The sequence below is a fragment of the Melanostigma gelatinosum genome (genome assembly GCF_949748355.1).
Source record: "Melanostigma gelatinosum genome assembly, chromosome: 24".
Lineage (NCBI taxonomy): Eukaryota > Metazoa > Chordata > Actinopteri > Perciformes > Zoarcidae > Melanostigma > Melanostigma gelatinosum.
In genome coordinates this window covers 10,730,205-10,753,567 of record NC_136657.1, presented here as the reverse complement: position 1 = coordinate 10,753,567, position 23,363 = coordinate 10,730,205, and the positions used below count along the sequence as shown (strand labels likewise).

The 23,363-nt window shown below is 45.9% G+C and overlaps 4 protein-coding genes across 9 annotated transcripts in view; 1 reads left to right on the top strand and 3 right to left on the bottom strand.

Annotated features, from left to right (window-relative positions):
* Positions 1 to 4,606, bottom strand: part of LOC306797260 (CLIP-associating protein 1-B-like) — a 21,252-nt gene extending 16,646 nt beyond the window's left edge. Inside the window, exons 1-8 of the mRNA XM_079296527.1 lie at positions 4,522 to 4,606; positions 3,631 to 3,952; positions 2,023 to 2,101; positions 1,781 to 1,884; positions 1,587 to 1,678; positions 1,422 to 1,497; positions 1,086 to 1,183; positions 922 to 992 (exon numbers count right to left, since the gene is read on the bottom strand). Coding sequence (XP_079152653.1) covers positions 922 to 992; positions 1,086 to 1,183; positions 1,422 to 1,497; positions 1,587 to 1,678; positions 1,781 to 1,884; positions 2,023 to 2,101; positions 3,631 to 3,840 — 730 coding nt within the window. The 5' untranslated portion in view covers positions 3,841 to 3,952; positions 4,522 to 4,606. The remainder of the gene's footprint in view (positions 1 to 921; positions 993 to 1,085; positions 1,184 to 1,421; positions 1,498 to 1,586; positions 1,679 to 1,780; positions 1,885 to 2,022; positions 2,102 to 3,630; positions 3,953 to 4,521) is intronic.
* Positions 4,607 to 5,283: 677 nt separating this feature from the next.
* LOC306797495 (high affinity cGMP-specific 3',5'-cyclic phosphodiesterase 9A-like) lies at positions 5,284 to 11,419 on the top strand (the record flags this gene model as incomplete). The annotated part of the gene is made up of 14 exons (XM_079296860.1): positions 5,284 to 5,395; positions 5,670 to 5,819; positions 7,355 to 7,394; positions 7,474 to 7,576; positions 7,914 to 8,056; positions 8,135 to 8,194; positions 8,350 to 8,527; positions 8,693 to 8,815; positions 8,907 to 8,999; positions 9,505 to 9,572; positions 9,645 to 9,747; positions 9,962 to 10,066; positions 10,243 to 10,389; positions 11,288 to 11,419. The coding sequence occupies exons 1-14, from the start codon at positions 5,308 to 5,310 to the stop codon at positions 11,417 to 11,419; spliced, it is 1,533 nt and encodes a 510-aa protein (XP_079152986.1). The 5' UTR covers positions 5,284 to 5,307.
* A 498-nt stretch (positions 11,420 to 11,917) lies between these two features.
* On the bottom strand, positions 11,918 to 16,630 carry clcn4 (chloride channel, voltage-sensitive 4). 2 transcript variants are annotated; one of them, XM_079296695.1, is made up of 12 exons: positions 16,479 to 16,630; positions 15,722 to 15,876; positions 15,540 to 15,639; positions 15,262 to 15,449; positions 15,049 to 15,171; positions 14,772 to 14,978; positions 14,601 to 14,681; positions 13,967 to 14,512; positions 13,701 to 13,887; positions 13,219 to 13,617; positions 12,931 to 13,147; positions 11,918 to 12,783 (listed from the first exon to the last, which is right to left on the bottom strand). In XM_079296695.1, the coding sequence occupies exons 1-12, from the start codon at positions 16,504 to 16,506 to the stop codon at positions 12,693 to 12,695; spliced, it is 2,322 nt and encodes a 773-aa protein (XP_079152821.1). In that variant the 5' UTR covers positions 16,507 to 16,630; the 3' UTR covers positions 11,918 to 12,692. The 2 variants fall into 2 exon arrangements, with proteins under 2 accessions (XP_079152821.1, XP_079152822.1); XM_079296696.1 differs by having other exon boundaries at positions 16,206 to 16,620.
* Positions 16,631 to 20,721: 4,091 nt separating this feature from the next.
* Positions 20,722 to 23,363, bottom strand: part of LOC306797396 (uncharacterized protein) — a 252,933-nt gene continuing 250,291 nt past the window's right edge. For all 5 annotated transcript variants that reach the window (XM_079296739.1, XM_079296741.1, XM_079296740.1 and 2 more), the window contains 2 exons: positions 21,870 to 22,060; positions 20,722 to 21,732 (listed from right to left, as the gene is read on the bottom strand). In XM_079296739.1, coding sequence (XP_079152865.1) covers positions 21,182 to 21,732; positions 21,870 to 22,060 — 742 coding nt within the window. In that variant the 3' untranslated portion in view covers positions 20,722 to 21,181. The remainder of the gene's footprint in view (positions 21,733 to 21,869; positions 22,061 to 23,363) is intronic.

The window sequence follows — 23,363 nt, the reverse complement described above, 5'->3', positions numbered from 1 at the left end:
TCTAACAGAGCCGGGTCCTGGTCTAACAGAGCCGGGTCCTGGTCTAACAGAGCCGGGTCCTGGTCTGACAGAGCCGGGTCCTGGTCTGACAGAGCCGGGTCCTGGTCTGCTGTTTCTTGACCCCAGTCAATGAAAGAGAATGAAAGAGCTTCACCTCCTCCCTGGAAAGCTGGTCTCGTGATGTCGCTGACACCACTGCTACACAATCTGACCCGGAGCTGCCGGGTGAGAGTCTCTCTTCAACAGACACAACCTGAGTCTGTGAGGAGCTCAAGAGCTCTAAATCTGACGTGAGCACCAATCCAGCATCAACAATCACACCATGTGACTGACAAGCACTCGTCCCCCGACGTGTTTATCTTCCTTCACAATAAAAGCTTTGAACATGTACACTCCCAGCATGCTTCAGTTGTTTCCTTCCTCGAAGAGGAGGTGATGTGAAAGAGCAGCCGGTAGAACGCTGCTGCTTCATGTCCATCATCTGACAGCTCCCGGAGAACAAAGACACCGGATCAGGTTGCGTTCTCACTGAAAGACAGCGAACGCCCCCCACTGAGACCAGGACCAGGACCTCCCAGCTCAAACACGCTCATTGAGAGACAAAGAAACCAGCTTCTGATCAATATGATAATTACAAAGAGAGGAGAACATTCTCAGATTAAAAGTCTCAATTCTCCTTCATCTCTACATTTAATTTATGAGTTTTTTTCTGCAAATATTCACATTTATTTCGTAACTTTGTGACTTTAATCGAGTTCATTTCTTGAGTTCCTCCTCAGAATATTACTCCCATGTCTCCATTGTTCTTAATATTATTATTATTATTAATAATATTTGACCTACAGTGGCACTAATACGCCGTCATAGCTACAGAACACATGCAGGTTTCTGCAGAACCAGAACCAGACTCGTGGGTCTTACCTGACACAGGCGACAGCACCATGTTCCCCGACCGCTGAACCTCGTCGAACTTACTGAAGATCACGTTGAGCCTGGACAGAAGGGGCGAGCGGAGAATGAGCAGATGTATGGAGAGAGAGAGAGAGTTCATAAGTTGTTGTTTTCCACAGAGCACTTGAACGCACCGTGACTGAGGAAGACCCTTCTTTCCTAAATCTATTCTCACTCGCTCTCCCACGTGGCGGTAGATCTCTACGAGACAGCTCATGGCTCCGTCACGCACCTAAAACACACAACAACACGTGAACACACACCTCCTCTCGCCTCATTAGTGTGTGTCCATGTGGGGACAGGAAGCTCATGGGCACGGCTTCCTGTCCCGGAGAGGAAGAGAGACTCCGGTGATGACAGCTGATCAGCCCTAAGAGGACAGAGCTCATGGGGTCCTGGTTCTTGGACTGTAGTGTGTGTGTTTGACCAGCAGGGGGCAGTGGAGGACCAGCTGTCCAGGTGTGTCGTACCTGACTGGTGGGGTCTCCCAGGAGGTTACAGATGTGAGGGACGATTTTACTGAGCGTCAGACTCTGAGATCCAAACCTGAGGAAAGGAAACGGACATCCATGTTTCTATTCACACCACATGCAGAGTAAAGATGAAGCGACGGCGCTGATCTGTTCTCCACTCACACGCTCAGTGTTGAGACGAGACACAGACAGAGTCCTTCTCTGGTCCGGTTGTTCTTGTGTTTGAAGCCTCCCGTCATTCGCTCCCACACAAACTGAAACACACACACACACACACACACACACACACACACACGCGTTAGTGTGTAAGAAGAGAGCCTGAACCCTCGGGGTTCTTTGAAGGAGAGCTGCTGCACCTGAGGGTTAGCAGCCTGGTCCATGATCTTCAGCAGCAGATCCTGGTCCTGGTCTCGGACCTGGTCCTTGGAGTCTCCTAACCGATCGATGAGGCTCGGCAGAACTGAGACCAGAAACACATTGAACATTTATAATAAAACATATATATATTAATGATAGAGTGTATAACAGTGATGTTCACTGCTCTGACTGTTGTAAGAACATATTAACTAATAATAACACATTTTTAAATACTGCTCACCTGTGCCCACCTGCGTCCTGAATCTGTCCTGCAGCCTGCTGACCAGAGCAGACAGGATGTCCATGCCCAGCAGAACCACCTGACACACACACACACACACACACAACACGTACATACACACGCACGCACTCACACACACACACACACACACACACACACACACACACACACACACACACACACACACAGAACACGAGATCAGCGCAGCCACAGCGGATTTGAATGGAGGGCCGCAAAGCATCATGGGTAAACCGAACAAAACAAAAGTTTTCACTAAAAATAAAACCAAAACACTCGAAATAAATACGTTTTATGCGGTAAAACACGAACACAATCATCGAGTGTGTCACTCTATGAAGTAAAAAAAATATAATTTAAAAACGCGACCATGAGTGAAGACGCTATCCTGACGGGCTAAGCAGCTGCCTCGTCACGTGGCGCGCACCCTTCCTTGTCATGGGGTGGTTCGGGAGACTCAATGAACGTGTAGTGAGAGCCGCCCTGCTAACACCAGACCAACACTTACGCGTCACCTGAGCCTCGCGCTCGGGCTATGACGCAATTTTTGGAAAACTCTCTAAATTGTGAGAGGAAGTGACACGTGACAGAAAAATATGTTTTAACTGGAGCACCATCTGGTGGACACACAGTGGTGTTACACGTGTGATTAAAAATGTTAATATGTTAAGTTTATAAACACATTTTATATCTAATTTATACATGTAAAATACACCCTGTAGGTATGCAAAGTACTCCTGAAATACTGTCATTTATTGTGTATTCTGTTACACTGATGTTAATGTACGACTGAGCTACTTCAGTAGGAAAATGTGTTTAAATTCATATATTTATGGAAATAAAATACAATGGAAGACACACATTTCTTCCTCTAAAAGTTGACAAGTTATATTATATATATATATATATATATATCATATATATATAAATATCAGTACATTGTCATTTGAAAGGGTGAATAAATGAGCGCTGTGTGTTTATAAACTGCCACGTTGGAGCAGGAAGTCACAGAAGGAAGGAAACTGGGCTAATGGAGGTAAATTAAGCCGCTGACATGTCCCCATTACAGCGGTGTGTGTGTGTGTGTGTGTGAGAGACAAATCTGGCATTTCAGTGTTCTACGGTATCACATGGTGAGGAAGATCATGCTTCATGGTCAAAAGCTCCAGAGCAGGTCCAACAATTAAACATTAGACACGATTTATATTCATTTAGCTTCATGTAAGAGGCTGCGACTCATTTAAATGTTCAACATCCAACAATATAAAAGGTCCCCATGAGTTGAATGGACCTTTATCTCTAGTTTCTCTGGAGAAAATACAACAGGAAGTAACAGATATTTGGTTCAAATAACAGGAAGTAACAGATATTTGGTTAAAATACAAGTTTAAGAGGATATTACAAAGGAATTTGGGGAAATTAGCTCCAGTAAAACATCACTAATGTGGAAGAAATTATGCACATCTGAAGAACATACAGGGAGATATCGGTGGATGAATGAAGCGCTCCTACACCTGCAGGAAACAGCTGATTTAACACTTAAATACATATTTTGACACACACATAGTTTGATGTAGGAGTCCTCCTCACCTTGAAGTTGCTGGAGTTGACCCAGGAGCTGGCCACCGCGTCCACCACCCTGTCCAGCAGGGTCTGGTCCTGCTCCATGTCGGAGGTCTTCCTCTGGTCCAGGATGAGCTCCGTGATCTCCTGACCCACCTGGAGCCTCTTGGCCAGGTCCTTCTGCAACACCTGCTCCAGCAGATACTCCATGCTCACCTCCTCCACCTCCTCCTCCATCGGAGCAGACTTCCGCAGGTTTGTCCGACGTTTGAGGGTCCTTTAGGAGGCGGCTAACGTTGATGGAGAAGAAACGAGCAGCGGGACGTCCTGGACGGTGAGCTTCATTCTCCTGTTAAACACAGTCACCAAATATGTATGCACATATATATATATATATATATATATATATATATATATATATATATATACATACATATACATACATATATATATATATATATATATATATATATATGCACATAGTGGAAAGATCAAAACAAGTATTATAAATAAGTAATAAAACAGTAAAGAATATAAAATGACACAATTACTAAAAGATTATATATACAATATATCACATAATATTAATATTATTATATAATATTATATATACAGACAGAATTGTAGTATTTATATTGCACAGATCTTAATTGGTAATGAATGTAAATAAAATGAATGTATATGAAATGTAACATGTTAAAGCTCAGATTTAAACACTGATGCTGCTAATAAGTTAACCGAGCTAGTGACGTCACTATAAACTGTTTATTTAGCTGTTAGCTTCTCCATGCTAGCTAGCACACTTAGCTCGCTACTAGCAAGCTTTTTCAATCCACACATAGAGTCAAGCTAGCGTTAGCTAAGCGAAGCTAAAGCTAAGTGAGCCGGAGGAGCGCCGTTAGCTCTTCCGTCACTCACCCGTTTATAGCCGGTTAGTTCGTTACTTATCGATCCGGTGACCGTTAGAGACAGAAAACTACCGTTACTTCACCGGACTTCTTCTTCTACGTCTTTTTTTAGGTTTACTGAAGGTTGGCAAACAATGAATTGGTGCATTACCGCCACCAGCTGGTCTGGAGTGTGGATCCGGATGTCTGGTACTTAAAATACAATAAAATAAAATATCTCTTTATCTCACGAATACATCTTACGTATACTTCTATCTTACTTGTGTTATTATCAGTAGATAAACACTTGCATTGTTCGTCTTGCTTTGCACAATACTACGTTTAGTAAGTTTACCTTTATCTATTTATTTGTCTATTTATTTATATTTATACATCTATTTTATCTATTTCTATATTTCTCTATTAATCTATTTCTCTATTTCTCTATTAATCTATTTATCTATTTATCTATTTACCTATTTCTTTCTTTTTTCGCTCTTTCTTTCTTTCTTTCTTTCTTTCTTTCTTTCACTCTTTCTTTCTTTCTTTCTTTCTTTCTTCATTCAAGTATATATTTATGTATCTGAATACATTTAATTAATTGTCTTTCATGGTGGTTGTGCATGAGCAAATCAAGTCAAAGGTCATGCCAGTAAGGCCTGTTGAATAGAACTGGAGGACTGGACGGGGTGGATGAGTGGGTGGGCTCTCTGTCAGCTGCAGCTGACCCCTCACAGACTCAAGGTGCTCATGTCAGAGTCAAGAGGTCTCATTTTTCATCATTTGGGGAGCTGGTCACGTCCCACCTGGCTCTGGCATGACAACACGAATCATTCACTTCATGGTGAACGGGATGCTGGAGCAAGCAGAGTTTGGAGCCGACTGCTCTGCTGCAGACGTCAAAGGTAAAAGACAGTTCACCTCTGACTCTACAGGCGTGATCATCATGTTCGTGTATTCAATCATGTGATGTTTAATATCCTGTGAGGGTGAGAGAAAGAGTTGTAAAAGAGAGGTTTCTGATGTTCCTGTGGCTCCAGTAGGAGAACCGGACCTCCATGTGGCTTTGACAGGTCCTCCACTCAAAGGGCTTTGTCCTCTTTGAATGAACCCACTGTGAGCAGACGGACCGAATGAAGGGCCGTCGGTTCAGATACAGATGTGTGTGTGTTTTGACAGATGTGTTCCGGGCGGCGGCGGAGGCGGGGCCTCACCACATCCTGAAGATGTACAGCATGAACGGCAGCGTGCTGAACATCTCCCCCAGGCTGGAGGCCAACAGCCGGGACTCGTACTACCGACTGGAGGTGGAGGGGTCAGACCTGAAGAGTGAGCATCCTGAAACACCTCACGTCTACCTCATCCTCACCCTCGCAACTACCTCACCTTTACCTAACGTCTACCTCACCTCTACCTCATCCTCATCCTCTACCTCACGTCTACCTCACCCTCATCCTCACCCTCGCAACTACCTCACCTTTACCTAACGTCTACCTCACCTCTACCTCATCCTCATCCTCTACCTCACGTCTACCTCACCCTCATCCTCACCCTCGCAACTACCTCACCTTTACCTCACGTCTACCTCACATTTACCTCACCTCATCCTCATCCTCTACCTCACATCTACCTCATCCTCATCCTCTACCTAACGTCTACCTCACCTCTACCTCATCCTCATCCTCTACCTCACGTCTACCTCACCCTCATCCTCACCCTCGCAACTACCTCACCTTTACCTCACGTCTACCTCACATTTACCTCACCTCATCCTCATCCTCTACCTCACCTCTACCTCATCCTCATCCTCTACCTCACCTTTACCTAACATTTACCTAACATTTACCTCACGTTTACCTCACCTCTACCTCTACCCCATCCTCTACCTCACATCTACCTCACATCTACCTCACCTCTACCCCACGTCTACCTCATCCTCACCCTCACAACTACCTCACCTTTACATAACGTCTACCTCACGTTTACCTCACCTCATCCTCATCCTCTACCTCACATCTACCTCAACTCTACCTCACCTCTACCTCACATCTACCTCACATCTACCTCAACTCTACCTCACCTCTACCTCACGTCTACCTCACGTCTACCTCTACCTCACCTCATCCTCATCCTCTACCTCACATCTACCTCAACTCTACCTCAACTCTACCTCAACTCTACCTCACGTCTACCTCTACCTCTACCTCATCCTCATCCTCACGTCTACCTCAACTCTACCTCTACCTCATCATCTACCTCACGTCTACCTCAACTCTACCTCAACTCTACCTCAACTCTACCTCATGTTTACCTCACCTCTACCTCTACCTCATCCTCATCATCTACCTCATGTCTACCTCTACCTCATCCTTATCCTCTACCTCACGTCTACCTCACCTCTACCTCTACCTCATCCTCATCCTTTACCTCAACTCTACCTCACGTCTGCCTCAAATCTACCTCTACCTCATCATCATCCTCACGTCTACCTCACCTCTACCTCTACCTCATCATCATCCTCATCCTCACATCTACCTCACGTCTACCTCACGTCTAGCTCACCTCTACCTCACCTCTACCTCACCTCTACCTCTACCTCATCATCATCCTCATCCTCACATCTACCTCACGTCTACCTCACGTCTAGCTCACCTCTACCTCACCTCTACCTCAACTCTACCTCATTCTCACGTCTACCTCACGTCTACCTCAACTCTACCTCACGTCTTGGCTGCATGGTTGTCCCTCTATAAACACACGACCACAGAGGTGGATTTCTGTAGAAATATAAAATGTTGCATCAAAACCTGCACCTGAAACAGACGTAAAAACCACGACGGCCATCGTTTCTACATGTTTTACAGGTGTGGGGATGCCGAATGAGCTGGACACCATGGAGCACAGGTGAGTGCATCACGTGGAGGAGTTTTCTTGAAGCGTCTGGGTGAGATGCACATTCTGTTTCTCTTGTCTGCGTCTCCAGGTTGAACCATCTGGAGAGCAAACTCATGGAGGACGTGGGGAAGACTCCGGATGTTGTCTGTGAGCTGAAGAGCCAAGTGGAGTCTTTCAAGAGGAAGCTGGAGGTCCGTCACTCTGAACCTACAAGGACACACTCATACAAAAGCACATATAAATATAAAACTCCTGCTGGCTGCTTCACTGAATAAATGCTTTCATTGTGAAGGAGCAGCAACAAACAAAAAGTCCAAAAGATTCAGAAAAACTCTTTGAAAATACTAGAACTACAATGAACATCCCTTTTTAAATAAAGCAAACATCATCCTCTCACCTCTTAGGCGCAGAATGAGGGGTCAGGCTGCTTAAACACACCTTAAATGAACTCTTTAAAGTCTGTATTCAATGAGTTAGAGGAGCATTCTTGAAGGTCTTCAGTCATAATGAAGTTGAATCTTCTGTCAGAGTGTGAAGCACCTCAGCTGGATGGGTCTCTTCAAGGAGGACAGCGACCATCGGCTCTCCAACTTGTCCCCCAAACCCAAAAGCTCTCAGCTGAGCGTGCAGGAGCAGCGCCAACAGGTCCGCAGGAAGTTCCTCAACATGAGGTGAGTTTCTTCTCACCAGGTGTGCTGCTGCTGAAGTGGAGAAGGTTTGAGCTGTGTGTCCTTTCTGTGTTGCCGTAGCTCTCTGCATGTGACAGAAGAAGTGAAGGAGCATCTGAAAACTCCCATCTTTGACAACTGGTGAGATTGCAAACAGTGAAACACACACACACACACACACAGACACTCTCACACCTGTGTGTGTGTGTGTGTGTGTGTGTGTGTGTGTGTGTGTGTGTGTGTGTGTGTGTGTGTGTGTGTGTGTGTGTGTGTGTGTGTGTGTGAGACGCCCACAGGCAGTGGGAGGAGGCGGAGATGCTGGTGCTCCTCCAGGTGATGTTCATCGACCTGGACTTCCTGATGGCGTTCCACATCCAGCTGGACGTCCTGCAGAACTTCCTGTTCGAGGTCTACCGCCACTACAACAACATCCCGTTCCACAACTTCAGGCACTGCTTCTGCGTCACTCAGATGGTACGGACGTCTTCGTCTTCATCAGAGAAGAAACTGAGCATGAAATAGAGAGTATTCTACAATTATAATAGTTATTATTATTATATTATTATTTGTATTACTTTGTATTATTTGTGCTACCGGTGTTACCGGTGTTTCCGGTGCTACCGTTGTCTCGTCCTGCAGCTGTACGGGCTCATCTGGCTGACGGACCTCAGGAGTAAGATATCCAGAATCGACCTGTTGATCATGTTGACCTCGGCTCTGTGCCACGACCTGGACCACCCCGGCTACAACAACGTCTACCAGGTCAGCCCGCTGCCTCTCTGCCCGTCTGTCCGGCCGTTTGTTCACCGCTCATCTCTGATGTTGTTGTTGTTGTTGTTTTAATGTCACACAGATCAACGCTCAGACCGAATTGGCTCTGCGCTACAACGACATTTCCCCCCTAGAAAACCACCACTGTGCCGTCGCCTTCGGCATCATATCCAAGGTACGACAACATGAAGGGAACTCAGAATATTCAGATTCAATACATGTGAGGTAAAGAGTGAGGAAACATTACCCAGAAGCCACTCTGATTTCAGGCTCTTAATGCAAACTAAATATCACCAAAGAGTTATTTCCAATGAAAAGGCAAGAAATAGATTCACCATGACTTTTGTTTTCGGCAGTAAATGTCACAAAACTTAAGTGATACGGATGCAAAAAGTAACAGAAACATAAATGAGATCCACTCGTGTTGAGGAGGAATAAAAGGGGATCTAGACAGGACCCCTGTGGGACACCAGCAGTAACGTGAACCAGTTGTTTCCCTTTCGTGGTGTCATTTTAAATCATGGTTTAGATATTCTACTTTTTATCTGGTGTTTTAATGGCAGAATAATACTTTATCTCACGCTGTTTTTTAAATGCAAAGTTTGAACTTAACAATATTAAAACGTCCCCCGCTAACATTAAACATGAATTAGAGTTTCCTGTTTCCTTTCTCTTTGCAGCCGGAGTGCAACATCCTCAAAAACCTGAGCAGCGATCAGTACAAACACATCCGAGGAGGAATGATCAGGTGAGACCTCGGCCTGCATCACTTCCTCCGTGTGCCGGTCGGACTTCTTGTTCAACTTAAACCTGCTTTCAGGTGCATTCTGGCCACCGACATGGCGAGACACAACGACATCCTCAACAAGTTCAGAAGCATTCAGCCGGTGTTCAACTTCACCAACAAGGAGCACAAGGAAGTGGTAGAGAAAAACACACAGACATGTTTCAGATTTAAAACAATTAAACCTCCTGTTGTTGCTCTGCACATAACAGAAATGTTAACGACTAGAACTTCTCTCTGAGCTTCTATCGTTCCCTTTATCGCTAAACCAACAGTTTCATATATTTTAAGGGCAAAGTGAGATTTAACAGGTGTGTAAAAGTGAAGAGCCGCTGATTCTGGTCCGATTCCAGCTGATGAACATCATGGTGAAGGTGAGCGACATCTCCAACGAGGCCAGGCCGATGGCGGTGGCCGAGCCCTGGCTGGACTGTCTGCTGCAGGAGTTCTTCAACCAGGTGTGTTGATGACTCTCACGTTACTGATCAATAAACAGGAAGTGACTGGAAACAGCCACGCGGAGGTGAACGAGTCATTTATCAAAGAGTTCAGGGGGGAAGGGGAACCCTTGAAGAATCAAATCATTCGAGCCAACTCAGCAGTAAAAGCTGTTGTTGTTGTTGTTGTGGTGCAGAGCGACACGGAGAAACTCAAAGGGCTCCCAGTGGCTCCTTTCATGGACCGAGACAAAGTGTCCAGACCGTCCTCTCAGACCAGCTTCATCCGGTTTGTCCTCCTGCCGCTCTTCACGGAGCTCACCAAGCTGTTCCCCTGTCTGGAGGTAAAACACCAGACAGTCTGCTCATTGATCCGATTCCTATCGATTCAAAGCACGGAATAATCACTGGTTGATGATACAGGGAAGTCAGCTAGGAAGTCAGGACGCAAGCAAGCAAGTCAGCAAGTAAGTGAGCAAGTCAGCAAGTAAGTGAGCAAGCAAGCAAGTCAGCAAGTAAGTGAGCAAGCAAGTCAGCAAGTAAGTGAGGAAGCACGCAAGCAAGTCAGCAAGTAAGTGAGCAAGTCAGCAAGTGAGCAAGCAAGCAAGTCAGCAAGTAAGTGAGGAAGCAAGCAAGTCAGCAAGTAAGTGAGGAAGCAAGCAAGTCAGCAAGTAAGTGAGCAAGCAAGCAAGTCAGCAAGTAAGTGAGCAAGCAAGCAAGTCAGCAAGTAAGTGAGGAAGCAAGTCAGCAAGTAAGTGAGCAAGTCAGCAAGTGAGCAAGCAAGCAAGTCAGCAAGTAAGTGAGCAAGTCAGCAAGCAAGTGAGCAAGCAAGCAAGTCAGCAAGTAAGTGAGCAAGCAAGCAAGTCAGCAAGTAAGTGAGGAAGCAAGCAAGCAAGTCAGAAAGTAAGTGAGCAAGTCAGTCAGCAAGTGAGCAAGCAAGCAAGTCAGCAAGTAAGTGAGGAAGCAAGCAAGCAAGTCAGCAAGTAAGTGAGCAAGTAAGTGAGGAAGCAAGCAAGTCAGCAAGTAAGTGAGGAAGCAAGCAAGTCAGCAAGTAAGTGAGCAAGTAAGTGAGGAAGCAAACAAGTCAGCAAGTAAGTGAGGAAGCAAGCAAGTCAGCAAGTAAGTGAAAAAGCAAGCAAGTAAGCAAGCATGTCAGCAAGTCAGCAAGCAAGTAAGTGAGCAAGCTAGTGAACTTGACTTTAATCTTCATGGAGTGTTGAAGCTGCTGTCGTGTCGTCACAGAAACATATTCTGGAGCCGGTGAGACGAGCCCTCGAGTATTACGCTGACCTGGAGAGAGCCAGCAAGCAGGAGCAGGAGGGGAGGAGCACAGCAGGAGGTGGTGGAGAAGGAGGAGCACAGGAGATTGTATAGGCGGAATACTCTAGTGCAGAATACTTTCCACATCAGAATGGAAGACGGATCTTCAGAAGTGAGTCAGAGGAAGTTCTGACATCTGAAGAAAGACTTCCTGAATATTATAATGAGCTCAGTTTGCTTCAATGTTTCAGCTTTAAAACACATTTTATATGTTGAGAGTTCGTCTGATATTTGAGATGTTTTCTTTCTGGTTTGAAATTGTTCATCATTTATTTTGATTGATGTGAATCTCAAAGACAATAAATATAAATAGAAGAGATAAGTGTGTATTGTTCTGTGTTTCACTATTTCAATGTGTTTTTAAGATGAACATCTTTAGAACAAAGCAAGGAAGCAAGTCAGCAAGGAAGCAAGTAAGTAAGGGAGCAAGTCAGCAAGTAAGTGAGCAAGTAAGGGAGCAAGTAAGCAAGGGAACAAGTAAGTAAGGGAGCAAGCAAGTCAGCAAGGGAACAAGTGAGCAAAAAAGAATCAAACCCAGCGTGTTGTTTTTAACATTGTTTATTTTTGAATCACTTCATTTACAAATAAAAAAAAAGAACAAAAGTGCAAATATCCGTCTTCTTTTAGAGTAATGCATCTGATAAATATTAATATTTAGTGCTAAAATAAATAAACGAGTGTTTTAAATGAAACATGACAGTAAATCTTTAATACATACAGCAGATATCTGAATACATTCTCTTGGCATTTAAAGACAAAACGTTGTGTTTAAACTGAACCCCTCGTAGTTTACAGTGTTTATGACCCGTTAGCAGCTGTTAGCAACAAACACCACAACACACAGATAAAGACGCTCGGCCAGCAGAAACTAACACTTCTGTGCTTCTTATTGTAAGTGCTGGAAATGATGAAGTTTTCTAGACCTGCGTATAAATATGATCAACATTCAGGACTCTAGTGACCTCGTTAGTTGTAGGATGATGTCATCACAGAGGACGACGTCGTCTTCTGTGATGTCATAAGGTGTGCTTGAAATAAGAGTTTAGTGAACTTGAGAAAGAGAGGAAACAGGACATTTACTTTCTGACCAATCAGATCGTCTACATGGAAGCTGATATAGAACGATAGAAGTTAAACGCTATTTACCAAACGTCTGGTTTCTCCAGACGTCCTCGTATTGATCATTGATTCGATTCCTCTCACTTGAGCTGTAAAAAGTGTCTTCAGCCTCTGAAGCGTGAGATGAAGCGTAACAAGAAGGATCAGCTGATCGGCAGCCTGCAGACGATTGGTCCTTTGCGTTCCCTCGATGGCCGCCTCCCTTCGTCTAGTTGAACATGATGGACTCTGGGTCCTGGTTCATCATCTGAGCCATGTGACGCAGGACGTCCTTCTTAGTGATGATGCCCAGCAGACGCCTGAGCAGAAACACAGGACGACACGTCGATGACGGCAAGAATGATGTAAACAATGAAAAGCTTGTTAGTTTACTGAATGAATCAGACGCGGAGAAGCATCCGTTTCTCTGAATGTTGCTAAACGGTCGGACTGAGTCCTGGTCCTACCCGCTCCGGGTGACGAGACACTGGCGGAGGCCCAGCTTGCGGAAGATGTCCACCACCGTCTCCATGGGCGTGTGGTCGGTGACGGTGAAGGGGCTGAGGTTCAGGACGCGGCGCAGCTTCAGCGGCTGCGGGTCGCTGGCCGGCAGCTGCGGCGCGTCCTCGGTGAAGTAGACCACGGAGCTGCTCACCACGCCGTCCTGCTTCTGACGGGCGTTTTCTGAAGGGAGGGGGGGAGAAGTCCGTTAAAACATCATCGAATGCCGGGCGACTCTGAAGGAGCGAACTTACTGATGGCGAGGGTGAGATCCCGGCGCTGGACGAAGCCGATGAGCCTCTCCGACTCTCGGGACACGACCACCGGGAAGCCGTTGTAGTCGGTGTCTTTGATCAGCGCCTCCACGTCCTCCACCGCGGTGGAGTCCTGGGTGAGCACGGCCAGAGGCGGGTCGTTCCTGCGCGGCCGCATCACGTCGGTGGCCAGCGTGCGGTGGCTGAACTCGTCCCTGACGTCCAGGTACGGGTAGCCGTTCAGCTGGATGTGCGACTCGTAGATGCCCTCCTTCCCGAAGGCGTCCGCCACCCACTTGCTGGTGACGGCGGCGGCCATCAGGGGGACGATGTACTCCAGACCGCCGGTGAGCTCGAACATGATGACCACCAGGGAGACGGTCATCCTGGTCACGCCGCCTGGTTAGAAAGGTGTTCGAGCGTTAACGCACAGGGAAAGATGCGACCGCGAGTCAGCCGTCATCACATTGCACTCTGCTCACCCAGACAGGCGGCGGCGCCCACCATGGCGTAGAGTCCCGGCGTGACACAGTCGGCGCCGGGCCGGCACCAGTTCCTGAAGATGATCCAGTCGTGGTGGTGGTACGCCATCTGCTCCACGGCGATCCCCACGATGCGCCCCGCGATGGCGCCCACCGCCATGCTGGGGATGAAGAGACCCGACGGGATCTGGAGAGGAAGGAGACGAGGGTTTCAGTGTGGAGCTCACAACTCTACCCGTTTCCTCGTTCCTCTTCCTCGTACTAACCTTCATGCCGAAGGTGAAGATGGTGATGACGATCTTGAAGACGAGCGCGAGGGCGAGCTGCCACAGGGCGTTGTAGACCCCCGGCCCCGCCGGTCGGTCTGGGATGTCGTCCACCGGCCGACTCATGTTGGGGTTGTTGATGTAGTCGCACAGCTGAGACGACTCCAGCGCGCCGCAGTCGTTGAAGAGCTCAGAGATGAGCTCGCTGGTGCTGCGGCGGGTATACGGGTTGGGGAACGCCAGCACGGCGGTGAGACCCGTCACGGCGATGACCTCCAGGACCGGGTACTTACCCAGCAGGGTGGTCTTCCTGCGCCGGCACCAGGCGATGTTGGCCCTGATGAACAGGGCCCCCCAGAGGCCGCCGAACACGCCCAGCAGGATGAACGGGACCAGCTCGGCCATGTACCACGGCGTGTGGTACTCCACGTAGAACAGCACCAGGCGGCTGTTGCCGAACGGGTTGATGGAGCGCAGCGTGAAGGCGGCGACCAGCGCGGCGAAGAACGACCGCCACAGAGTCTTCAGAGGGAAGTAGTAGCTGACCTGCAGCGGAGACGGAGGGTTGTTAGAAATGAACCGCTGAGGACCCGGTCCCTCAGACAGCTGGTTCTGGTGGGGATGTTTCACGAACCTCCTCCAGGCTGAACAGAACTCCTCCGATGGGCGCTCCAAAGGCCACCGACACGCCAGCTGCTGCTGCAGCCGATAACACCTACAGACACACACACTTCTTATTCTTGAGGTCCTTGTTGAAGGACGTTGGTGTTTAGTGACTGAGGCGCGTACCGCCGGTAGACCGTACCTCTCGCCGCTTGCCCTCGTTCTTGCTGTACTTGGAGAAGAGGCTGCAGAAGAGGTTTCCACAGCAGCAGGCCACGTGGACCAGAGGACCCTCCTTCCCCAGGCTGAGGCCCGACGACACCGCCAGAACCAGGGTGACCGTCTTGATCAGCAGGGTCCATTTCCCCAAGTAGCCCCGGATGATGAAGCCGCTGAGGATCGTCTTGATCTGCAAAACAAACGCACAACTGTGGAGCCTGTCGGAGAGCTGCGTGACCCGTCGTCAGCGCTTCTCTCACCTCTGGGATTCCTGAACCGCAGGCGTACGGAGCGAACACTCGCACCAGAGACACCGCCAGGAAGGAGAACAGCAGCGCCCACAGAACGTACAGGAAGTAGTTCAACACGTACGGCCCCGCTCCCTGAAAGAGACCAAACACACATGGATCCTCTCTCCGCCCGTCAAACGCTGCTCCACAAACGTGTGGTTCCTCGTGTTCCCGTGGTCTGACCTCGGCGTGGCCCGTCATCAGCTCGGCCCATTTCTGCCACTGAGGACACTTGTCCCGGTCGTCGAACGTCGTCTCGTTGGACGTCCAGCAGCACTGCTCGTGGCTGTAATAGAAGGCCGTCAGACACACGCCTTCCTTCAGGTCCGTCATCCAGTCCACCGCCAGGTCGATCACTCCGGCCAGCGTGCCTGCAGAAGACACAACGTTCCCCGGTGAGACATGATGTTTTGAGAGGATCTGTTGGGGAACGTTCCGCGTCCTGGTCCCTCCCGACTGACCTGAGAGCAGGCCGATGAGCAGCATCACCACCCATCCCGACCAGGCGTCCAGCAGGCTCTTGATCAGCTCCCAGAAGGACTCTTTACTCTTACTGGTGATCTGGTAGACGAGCACAGAGAGTACTTACAGCTGATAAATACTCCTACGTATGCACCAGGGGATGTGGAGAAGCTGGGCACACCTTGCGGTGGCGGTCCGTGTCTCTGGACTTCTCCCTCAGCCAGTCGATGGTGTGGAAGTCTTCGTACGTGCCCACGTCAGGAAAAGGCTCGTCCAGGAAATCCATCGAGTTTCCAGCTCCGTTCATCTCCTCTGTGGGCGTGGCACTGCTGCCGCCTGGCAGAGAGGAAGTGTTCATTGTTACCTTCCACTTTAACATCTGCTGCTGCACAGCGTGCACCTCGTGATGAACACTTTCATATTTACTCTCTTCATCACTCAATGAAACATCAAAGAAATGCATTTGTTGTTCCAGCCAACAGTCTAAAAACAGAGAAACGTTCTGAAGGAGCTGCAGCGAGAAACGTTCAGATGAACTGAAAGAAAAGCAACAATTCAATCATTATTCATCTCACACACACACACACACACACACACACACACACACACACACACACACACACACACACACACACACACACACACACACACACACACACACGCACGTTAGCTGGCCTGCATCACTGCTCTTGTCGTCCTCTTGTTGTTTGTGTTTCTTGTCTTGTCATTAAATCATTAATAACAATGGAAGCCACCGTCGGAGCACAACTCTGCAGCGTGGCGCTGATGCTGAACAGCAGCTTTAAACAGTCTCACGGTTCATGAACACAACAGCTGCAGAAGAAGACACAGGTGAACGCTGCAGACACGGCTAGCTGTGTTAGCATGTAAAGCTAACGGCATATCCGTCAGCTAGCTCCATAAAGTCCTCTTTTTACCGTCACCAGGCTCCATGTTACCGTCCATCCTGACGACTACAGGCGGAGAATGTGTCCTTTGAATCACCACCGTGTTTAATGTCGGCTACGTTTCACATTTTAGCTTAAATATACAGAGAAAAGAGGCGTTAAACGTCAAGAAATAGACAGAGGGCGTCACAGACTGCTTTTCCCACAATGCACCTGTTCAGCCTCACGCTGACGTTGTAGATCGTCTATTGTGAAGATGGTATGATGGACAGAGGAAGAATAACTCGGATCATTTACTAAAGTATAAGTACAAATACCTCAATGTATAAATACTCTGTTACAAGTAAAGAGCGAGTATAAGTACAAATACCTCAATGTATAAATACTCTGTTACAAGTAAAGAGAGAGTATAAGTACAAAGTATCAGAACAAAGAAGTACTCCAGGACTGTGACATGGAGAGGCTCTCTGGAGGTAGAACTCTGATGTGGGACATGAACATGGTGCTTGAGGCTGATTTCATCTGGTGAACTGGGAGAGGATGAGTTCATTCAGAGGTGACTTTACTCGACCTGGAACCAGCCAGACTTGCTCCTCCCTCCTCTTCCTCTATAAAGTATAAAGTACTACATGTATCTCTGAGGTGTCGTACAGTATAAAGTACTACATGTACCTCTGAGGTGTAGTACAGTATAAAGTACAACATGTACCTCTGAGGTGTAGTACAGTATAAAGTACTACATGTACCTCTGAGGTGTGGTACAGTATAAAGTACTACATGTACCTCTGAGGTGTGGTACAGTATAAAGTACTACATGTACCTCTGAGGTGTGGTACAGTATAAAGTACTACATGTACCTCTGAGGTGTGGTACAGTATAAAGTATTACATGTACCTCTGAGGTGTAGTACAGTATAAAGTACAACATGTACCTCTGAGGTGTAGTACAGTATAAAGTACTACATGTACCTCTGAGGTGTAGTACAGTATAAAGTACTACATGTACCTCTGAGGTGTAGTACAGTATAAAGTACTACATGTACCTCTGAGGTGTCGTACAGTATAAAGTACTACATGTACCTCTGAGGTGTAGTACAGTATAAAGTACTACATGTACCTCTGAGGTGTAGTACAGTATAAAGTACTACATGTACCTCTGAGGTGTCGTACAGTATAAAGTACTACATGTACCTCTGAGGTGTAGTACAGTATAAAGTACTACATGTACCTCTGAGGTGTAGTACAGTATAAAGTACTACATGTACCTCTGAGGTGTAGTACAGTATAAAGTACTACATGTACCTCTGAGGTGTAGTACAGTATAAAGTACTACATGTACCTCTGAGATGTAGTACAGTATAAAGTACAACATGTACCTCTGAGATGTAGTACAGTATAAAGTACAACATGTACCTCTGAGATGTAGTACAGTATAAAGTACATGTACCTCTGAGGTGTAGTACAGTATAAAGTACTACATGTACCTCTGAGGTGTCGTACAGTATAAAGTACTACATGTACCTCTGAGGTGTGGTACAGTATAAAGTACTACATGTACCTCTGAGGTGTGGTACAGTATAAAGTACTACATGTACCTCTGAGGTGTAGTACAGTATAAAGTACATGTACCTCTGAGGTGTAGTACAGTATAAAGTACTACATGTACCTCTGAGGTGTAGTACAGTATAAAGTACTACATGTACCTCTGAGGTGTCGTACAGTATAAAGTACTACATGTACCTCTGAGGTGTAGTACAGTATAAAGTACTACATGTACCTCTGAGGTGTAGTACAGTATAAAGTACATGTACCTCTGAGGTGTAGTACAGTATAAAGTACTACATGTACCTCTGAGGTGTAGTACAGTATAAAGTACAACATATACCTCTGAGGTGTCGTACAGTATAAAGTACTACATGTACCTCTGAGGTGTCGTACAGTATAAAGTACTACATGTACCTCTGAGGTGTCGTACAGTATAAAGTACTACATGTACCTCTGAGGTGTAGTACAGTATAAAGTACTACATGTACCTCTGAGGTGTAGTACAGTATAAAGTACTACATGTACCTCTGAGGTGTAGTACAGTATAAAGTACTACATGTACCTCTGAGGTGTAGTACAGTATAAAGTACTACATGTACCTCTGAGGTGTCGTACAGTATAAAGTACTACATGTACCTCTGAGGTGTAGTACAGTATAAAGTACTACATGTACCTCTGAGGTGTAGTACAGTATAAAGTACATGTACCTCTGAGGTGTAGTACAGTATAAAGTACTACATGTACCTCTGAGGTGTAGTACAGTATAAAGTACAACATATACCTCTGAGGTGTCGTACAGTATAAAGTACTACATGTACCTCTGAGGTGTCGTACAGTATAAAGTACTACATGTACCTCTGAGGTGTCGTACAGTATAAAGTACTACATGTACCTCTGAGGTGTAGTACAGTATAAAGTACTACATGTACCTCTGAGGTGTAGTACAGTATAAAGTACTACATGTACCTCTGAGGTGTAGTACAGTATAAAGTACTACATGTACCTCTGAGGTGTCGTACAGTATAAAGTACTACATGTACCTCTGAGGTGTAGTACAGTATAAAGTACTACATGTACCTCTGAGGTGTAGTACAGTATAAAGTACTACATGTACCTCTGAGGTGTCGTACAGTATAAAGTACTACATGTACCTCTGAGGTGTAGTACAGTATAAAGTACTACATGTACCTCTGAGGTGTAGTACAGTATAAAGTACTACATGTACCTCTGAGGTGTAGTACAGTATAAAGTACTACATGTACCTCTGAGGTGTAGTACAGTATAAAGTACTACATGTACCTCTGAGATGTAGTACAGTATAAAGTACAACATGTACCTCTGAGATGTAGTACAGTATAAAGTACAACATGTACCTCTGAGATGTAGTACAGTATAAAGTACATGTACCTCTGAGGTGTAGTACAGTATAAAGTACTACATGTACCTCTGAGGTGTCGTACAGTATAAAGTACTACATGTACCTCTGAGGTGTGGTACAGTATAAAGTACTACATGTACCTCTGAGGTGTGGTACAGTATAAAGTACTACATGTACCTCTGAGGTGTAGTACAGTATAAAGTACATGTACCTCTGAGGTGTAGTACAGTATAAAGTACTACATGTACCTCTGAGGTGTAGTACAGTATAAAGTACTACATGTACCTCTGAGGTGTCGTACAGTATAAAGTACTACATGTACCTCTGAGGTGTAGTACAGTATAAAGTACTACATGTACCTCTGAGGTGTAGTACAGTATAAAGTACATGTACCTCTGAGGTGTAGTACAGTATAAAGTACTACATGTACCTCTGAGGTGTAGTACAGTATAAAGTACAACATATACCTCTGAGGTGTCGTACAGTATAAAGTACTACATGTACCTCTGAGGTGTCGTACAGTATAAAGTACTACATGTACCTCTGAGGTGTCGTACAGTATAAAGTACTACATGTACCTCTGAGGTGTAGTACAGTATAAAGTACTACATGTACCTCTGAGGTGTAGTACAGTATAAAGTACTACATGTACCTCTGAGGTGTAGTACAGTATAAAGTACTACATGTACCTCTGAGGTGTAGTACAGTATAAAGTACTACATGTACCTCTGAGGTGTCGTACAGTATAAAGTACTACATGTACCTCTGAGGTGTAGTACAGTATAAAGTACTACATGTACCTCTGAGGTGTAGTACAGTATAAAGTACATGTACCTCTGAGGTGTAGTACAGTATAAAGTACTACATGTACCTCTGAGGTGTAGTACAGTATAAAGTACAACATATACCTCTGAGGTGTCGTACAGTATAAAGTACTACATGTACCTCTGAGGTGTCGTACAGTATAAAGTACTACATGTACCTCTGAGGTGTCGTACAGTATAAAGTACTACATGTACCTCTGAGGTGTAGTACAGTATAAAGTACTACATGTACCTCTGAGGTGTAGTACAGTATAAAGTACTACATGTACCTCTGAGGTGTAGTACAGTATAAAGTACTACATGTACCTCTGAGGTGTCGTACAGTATAAAGTACTACATGTACCTCTGAGGTGTAGTACAGTATAAAGTACTACATGTACCTCTGAGGTGTAGTACTGGTGTACTGGTTCATTGGGTACATTCATTAAATACATATTCATGTTATCAGATATTCATCATATTCATCAATCTTAACTGGTTCTTTCATCATCGCAGTAGTTCTGAGGAAGACAACAAATACACAAATACACCAATTTAGTACTTTTATTGAGACCAAAACCATAATCCAATCCAAACACAGAAGGTACTTGATGAAATACAGCTTCCATCTTTAAAGCAGTAGAAGTACACGTTTACAATGTGAAGTACTGATCATTTCCATCAATATGAATCATTTGATGAACACATGTATTCTAATAACAGACAGATTAGAGTCACTGGGATCTGCTCAACAGCTGGTTCATTGCACAGAGAAAGTTTCTGTGAACTCAAAGTACACGAGTACACAGTTCCACATGAAGAACTCCTTCAACAGAAGATGATGCAGCACTGAACTGCTTCTGATCTTCATCTTTATGTTCTTTAACGTCACAAAGAGCTCAGGAAGAAACTCACCACCAGCATTATGAGTGTGAGCAGACTTATCAACTCATCTTTGTTCCATGATTAACATTTCACCGCATTATGATGCTTCAGACGCCCACAGACCTACAGAGACACCCAGGAACCAAAACCAGAAACAGGACCAGACCAGAACCCAAAGCCAGGATACAGAGGTTCAGTGAATGTGGTGTTGAAGGTGTAGATGTGGGTCAGTGTGTCTGAGGAGACTCTGTAGAAGGACAGAGAGCCAGCAGGACAGTCCACATACACTGCTACTCTACCAGAGAAGGAGGAGAGGAAGGAGGAGGAGGAGGAGGTGAGTGTTTCTGTCTTATTGTGACAGACATAGTAACAACCACCAGTGCACTCCAGACTCCAGGACTGATCATTCCCTCCAAACCTACAGTCTACACTGTCTCCTCTCCTGCTGATTCCTCTGTAACTCACTGATATATGAACGTCTCCTCTCCACTCGACCTCCCAGTAACAGCGACCAGTCAGACCAGTTCTACACAGCAGCTGAGGATACTCATCAAACCTGTCTGGATGATCAGGATATGACTGATCCTCTCTCACACATGTCACCTTCCTGTTGTTGTCAGACAGTTTGAGGTTTCTGTTCACTGTGTTTGTGTCGAGTGTGAGTTCACAGGAATCTGATGGAGAGAACAAGACAACACAGCTGCAGTTATTCATCTATCATGTGTTTGATGATGACATCAGAGATGTGAATGAGTGATGTCACAGTGTGAAGATGCTTTGTCTTCATGGATGGATCTCAATCAACACTTACATTTCCTCAGACCTGGTCTCAACCATCGGTCTCCAGCAGGCTCCACCCTGATGGGAGGATGGAGGTCAGACAGCAGCCTCAGTCCTGGACCATTGTAGCTCAGGTCCAGCACTCTCAGGTGGGAGGGGTTGGACCTCAGAGCTGAGTCCAGAGAAACACCGCCTTCCTCTGTGACCAGACAGCCTGACAGCCTGCAAACCACACACAGAAGAAGCCTCTGTGAACATGTGGCGCTACGTTCTGGTCCATCTTTAGTTCAGATACAAGTTCAGGATGAAGCTGGAACATCCTGCTGGAAGGTGATTCTGAGTCTAGACCAGGGGGGCAACTATTGTCCCCAAGGGGCCGCATGAGGAACAGGGAGTGTTGTGGAGGGCCGGACCAACAGACTGAACTCAGTCCTGCTCATCATGACTCCACCTCTTTATATCAAGCAGCATGTTGTTGGTGCTGATCAGCTGTGAGTGCTGAGAGTAAATGTTATGATCAGTGGTGGAATGCAACTCCTATATTTGCTGAAGTACTGTACTTAAGTACACATTCAAGGTACTTTGCTTGAGTATTTGTATTTGATTTAACGTTGTAATTTGTTGATAAAATTAGCTTATATACAGCTTTAATCAGCAGCTAGCTTATATACAGTTTAATTAATCACTAGCATATTTGTAGTTTTAATAACCATTAGCTTATGCAGCTCTATTAACCACTCATACAATGCACACAGCACACGCTAGGGCCAGGAAGAAGCAGGAGGGAGATTACTGACTTAACTGCGCCACAAGGAACAGGCCGCCATCTTTAGAGAGATAAGGAAGGAACAATAGACAGTGAGATGCAGGGACAACGCCCTAAGTAGTCTCCTCTCTTCACAACTTGCTTCACAGGTCCGCTCTCATGCAACATTTCACTCACACTGATAGAAGAAAACGCCTTCTGGGAGGGGCCAATGTGAACGGACGTTCAGGCCTCCACCCAGGTGTCATACATGTACAAACGTGCCACGCCTGCATCTTTGAATTTGACAAATGGACATCAAGGGGAGGAACCCTATATTAAGCTTCACACTGCCGTGTTCAAGTGTGTCTCATGGTGAATCTCTGCGAAGTGCAACCATTAGAACCCATGCATGTTTAATTGTTTGGGCTGAATAACTCTGTTGATAAATAAATCTATTGCTTTGATAGAACTATACGCCTCTTGAGAACTCTTGTTTCATTCTTAAATCCGCTCTAAGTGTGAAAGATAGCTTTATTTTCGCAACAACTTCTACTCCACTTCACAGAGAATGTTTGTTCACAGATGTAGGTCGATCCAAAGAGAAGCAACATCTTCTGAGCACGCCTCCTCATGTGGAACCTTCTCCTCTTTGAGAGAAGAATACAAATCCAGCAGTGACACTGACTTAAAGTGCTCTGCAGGACCGCATCAGACTGCAGCTCAATGAGTTGGAGCTGAACATCACTGGGAGCATGATCCACACTGCACGTGAAGGAG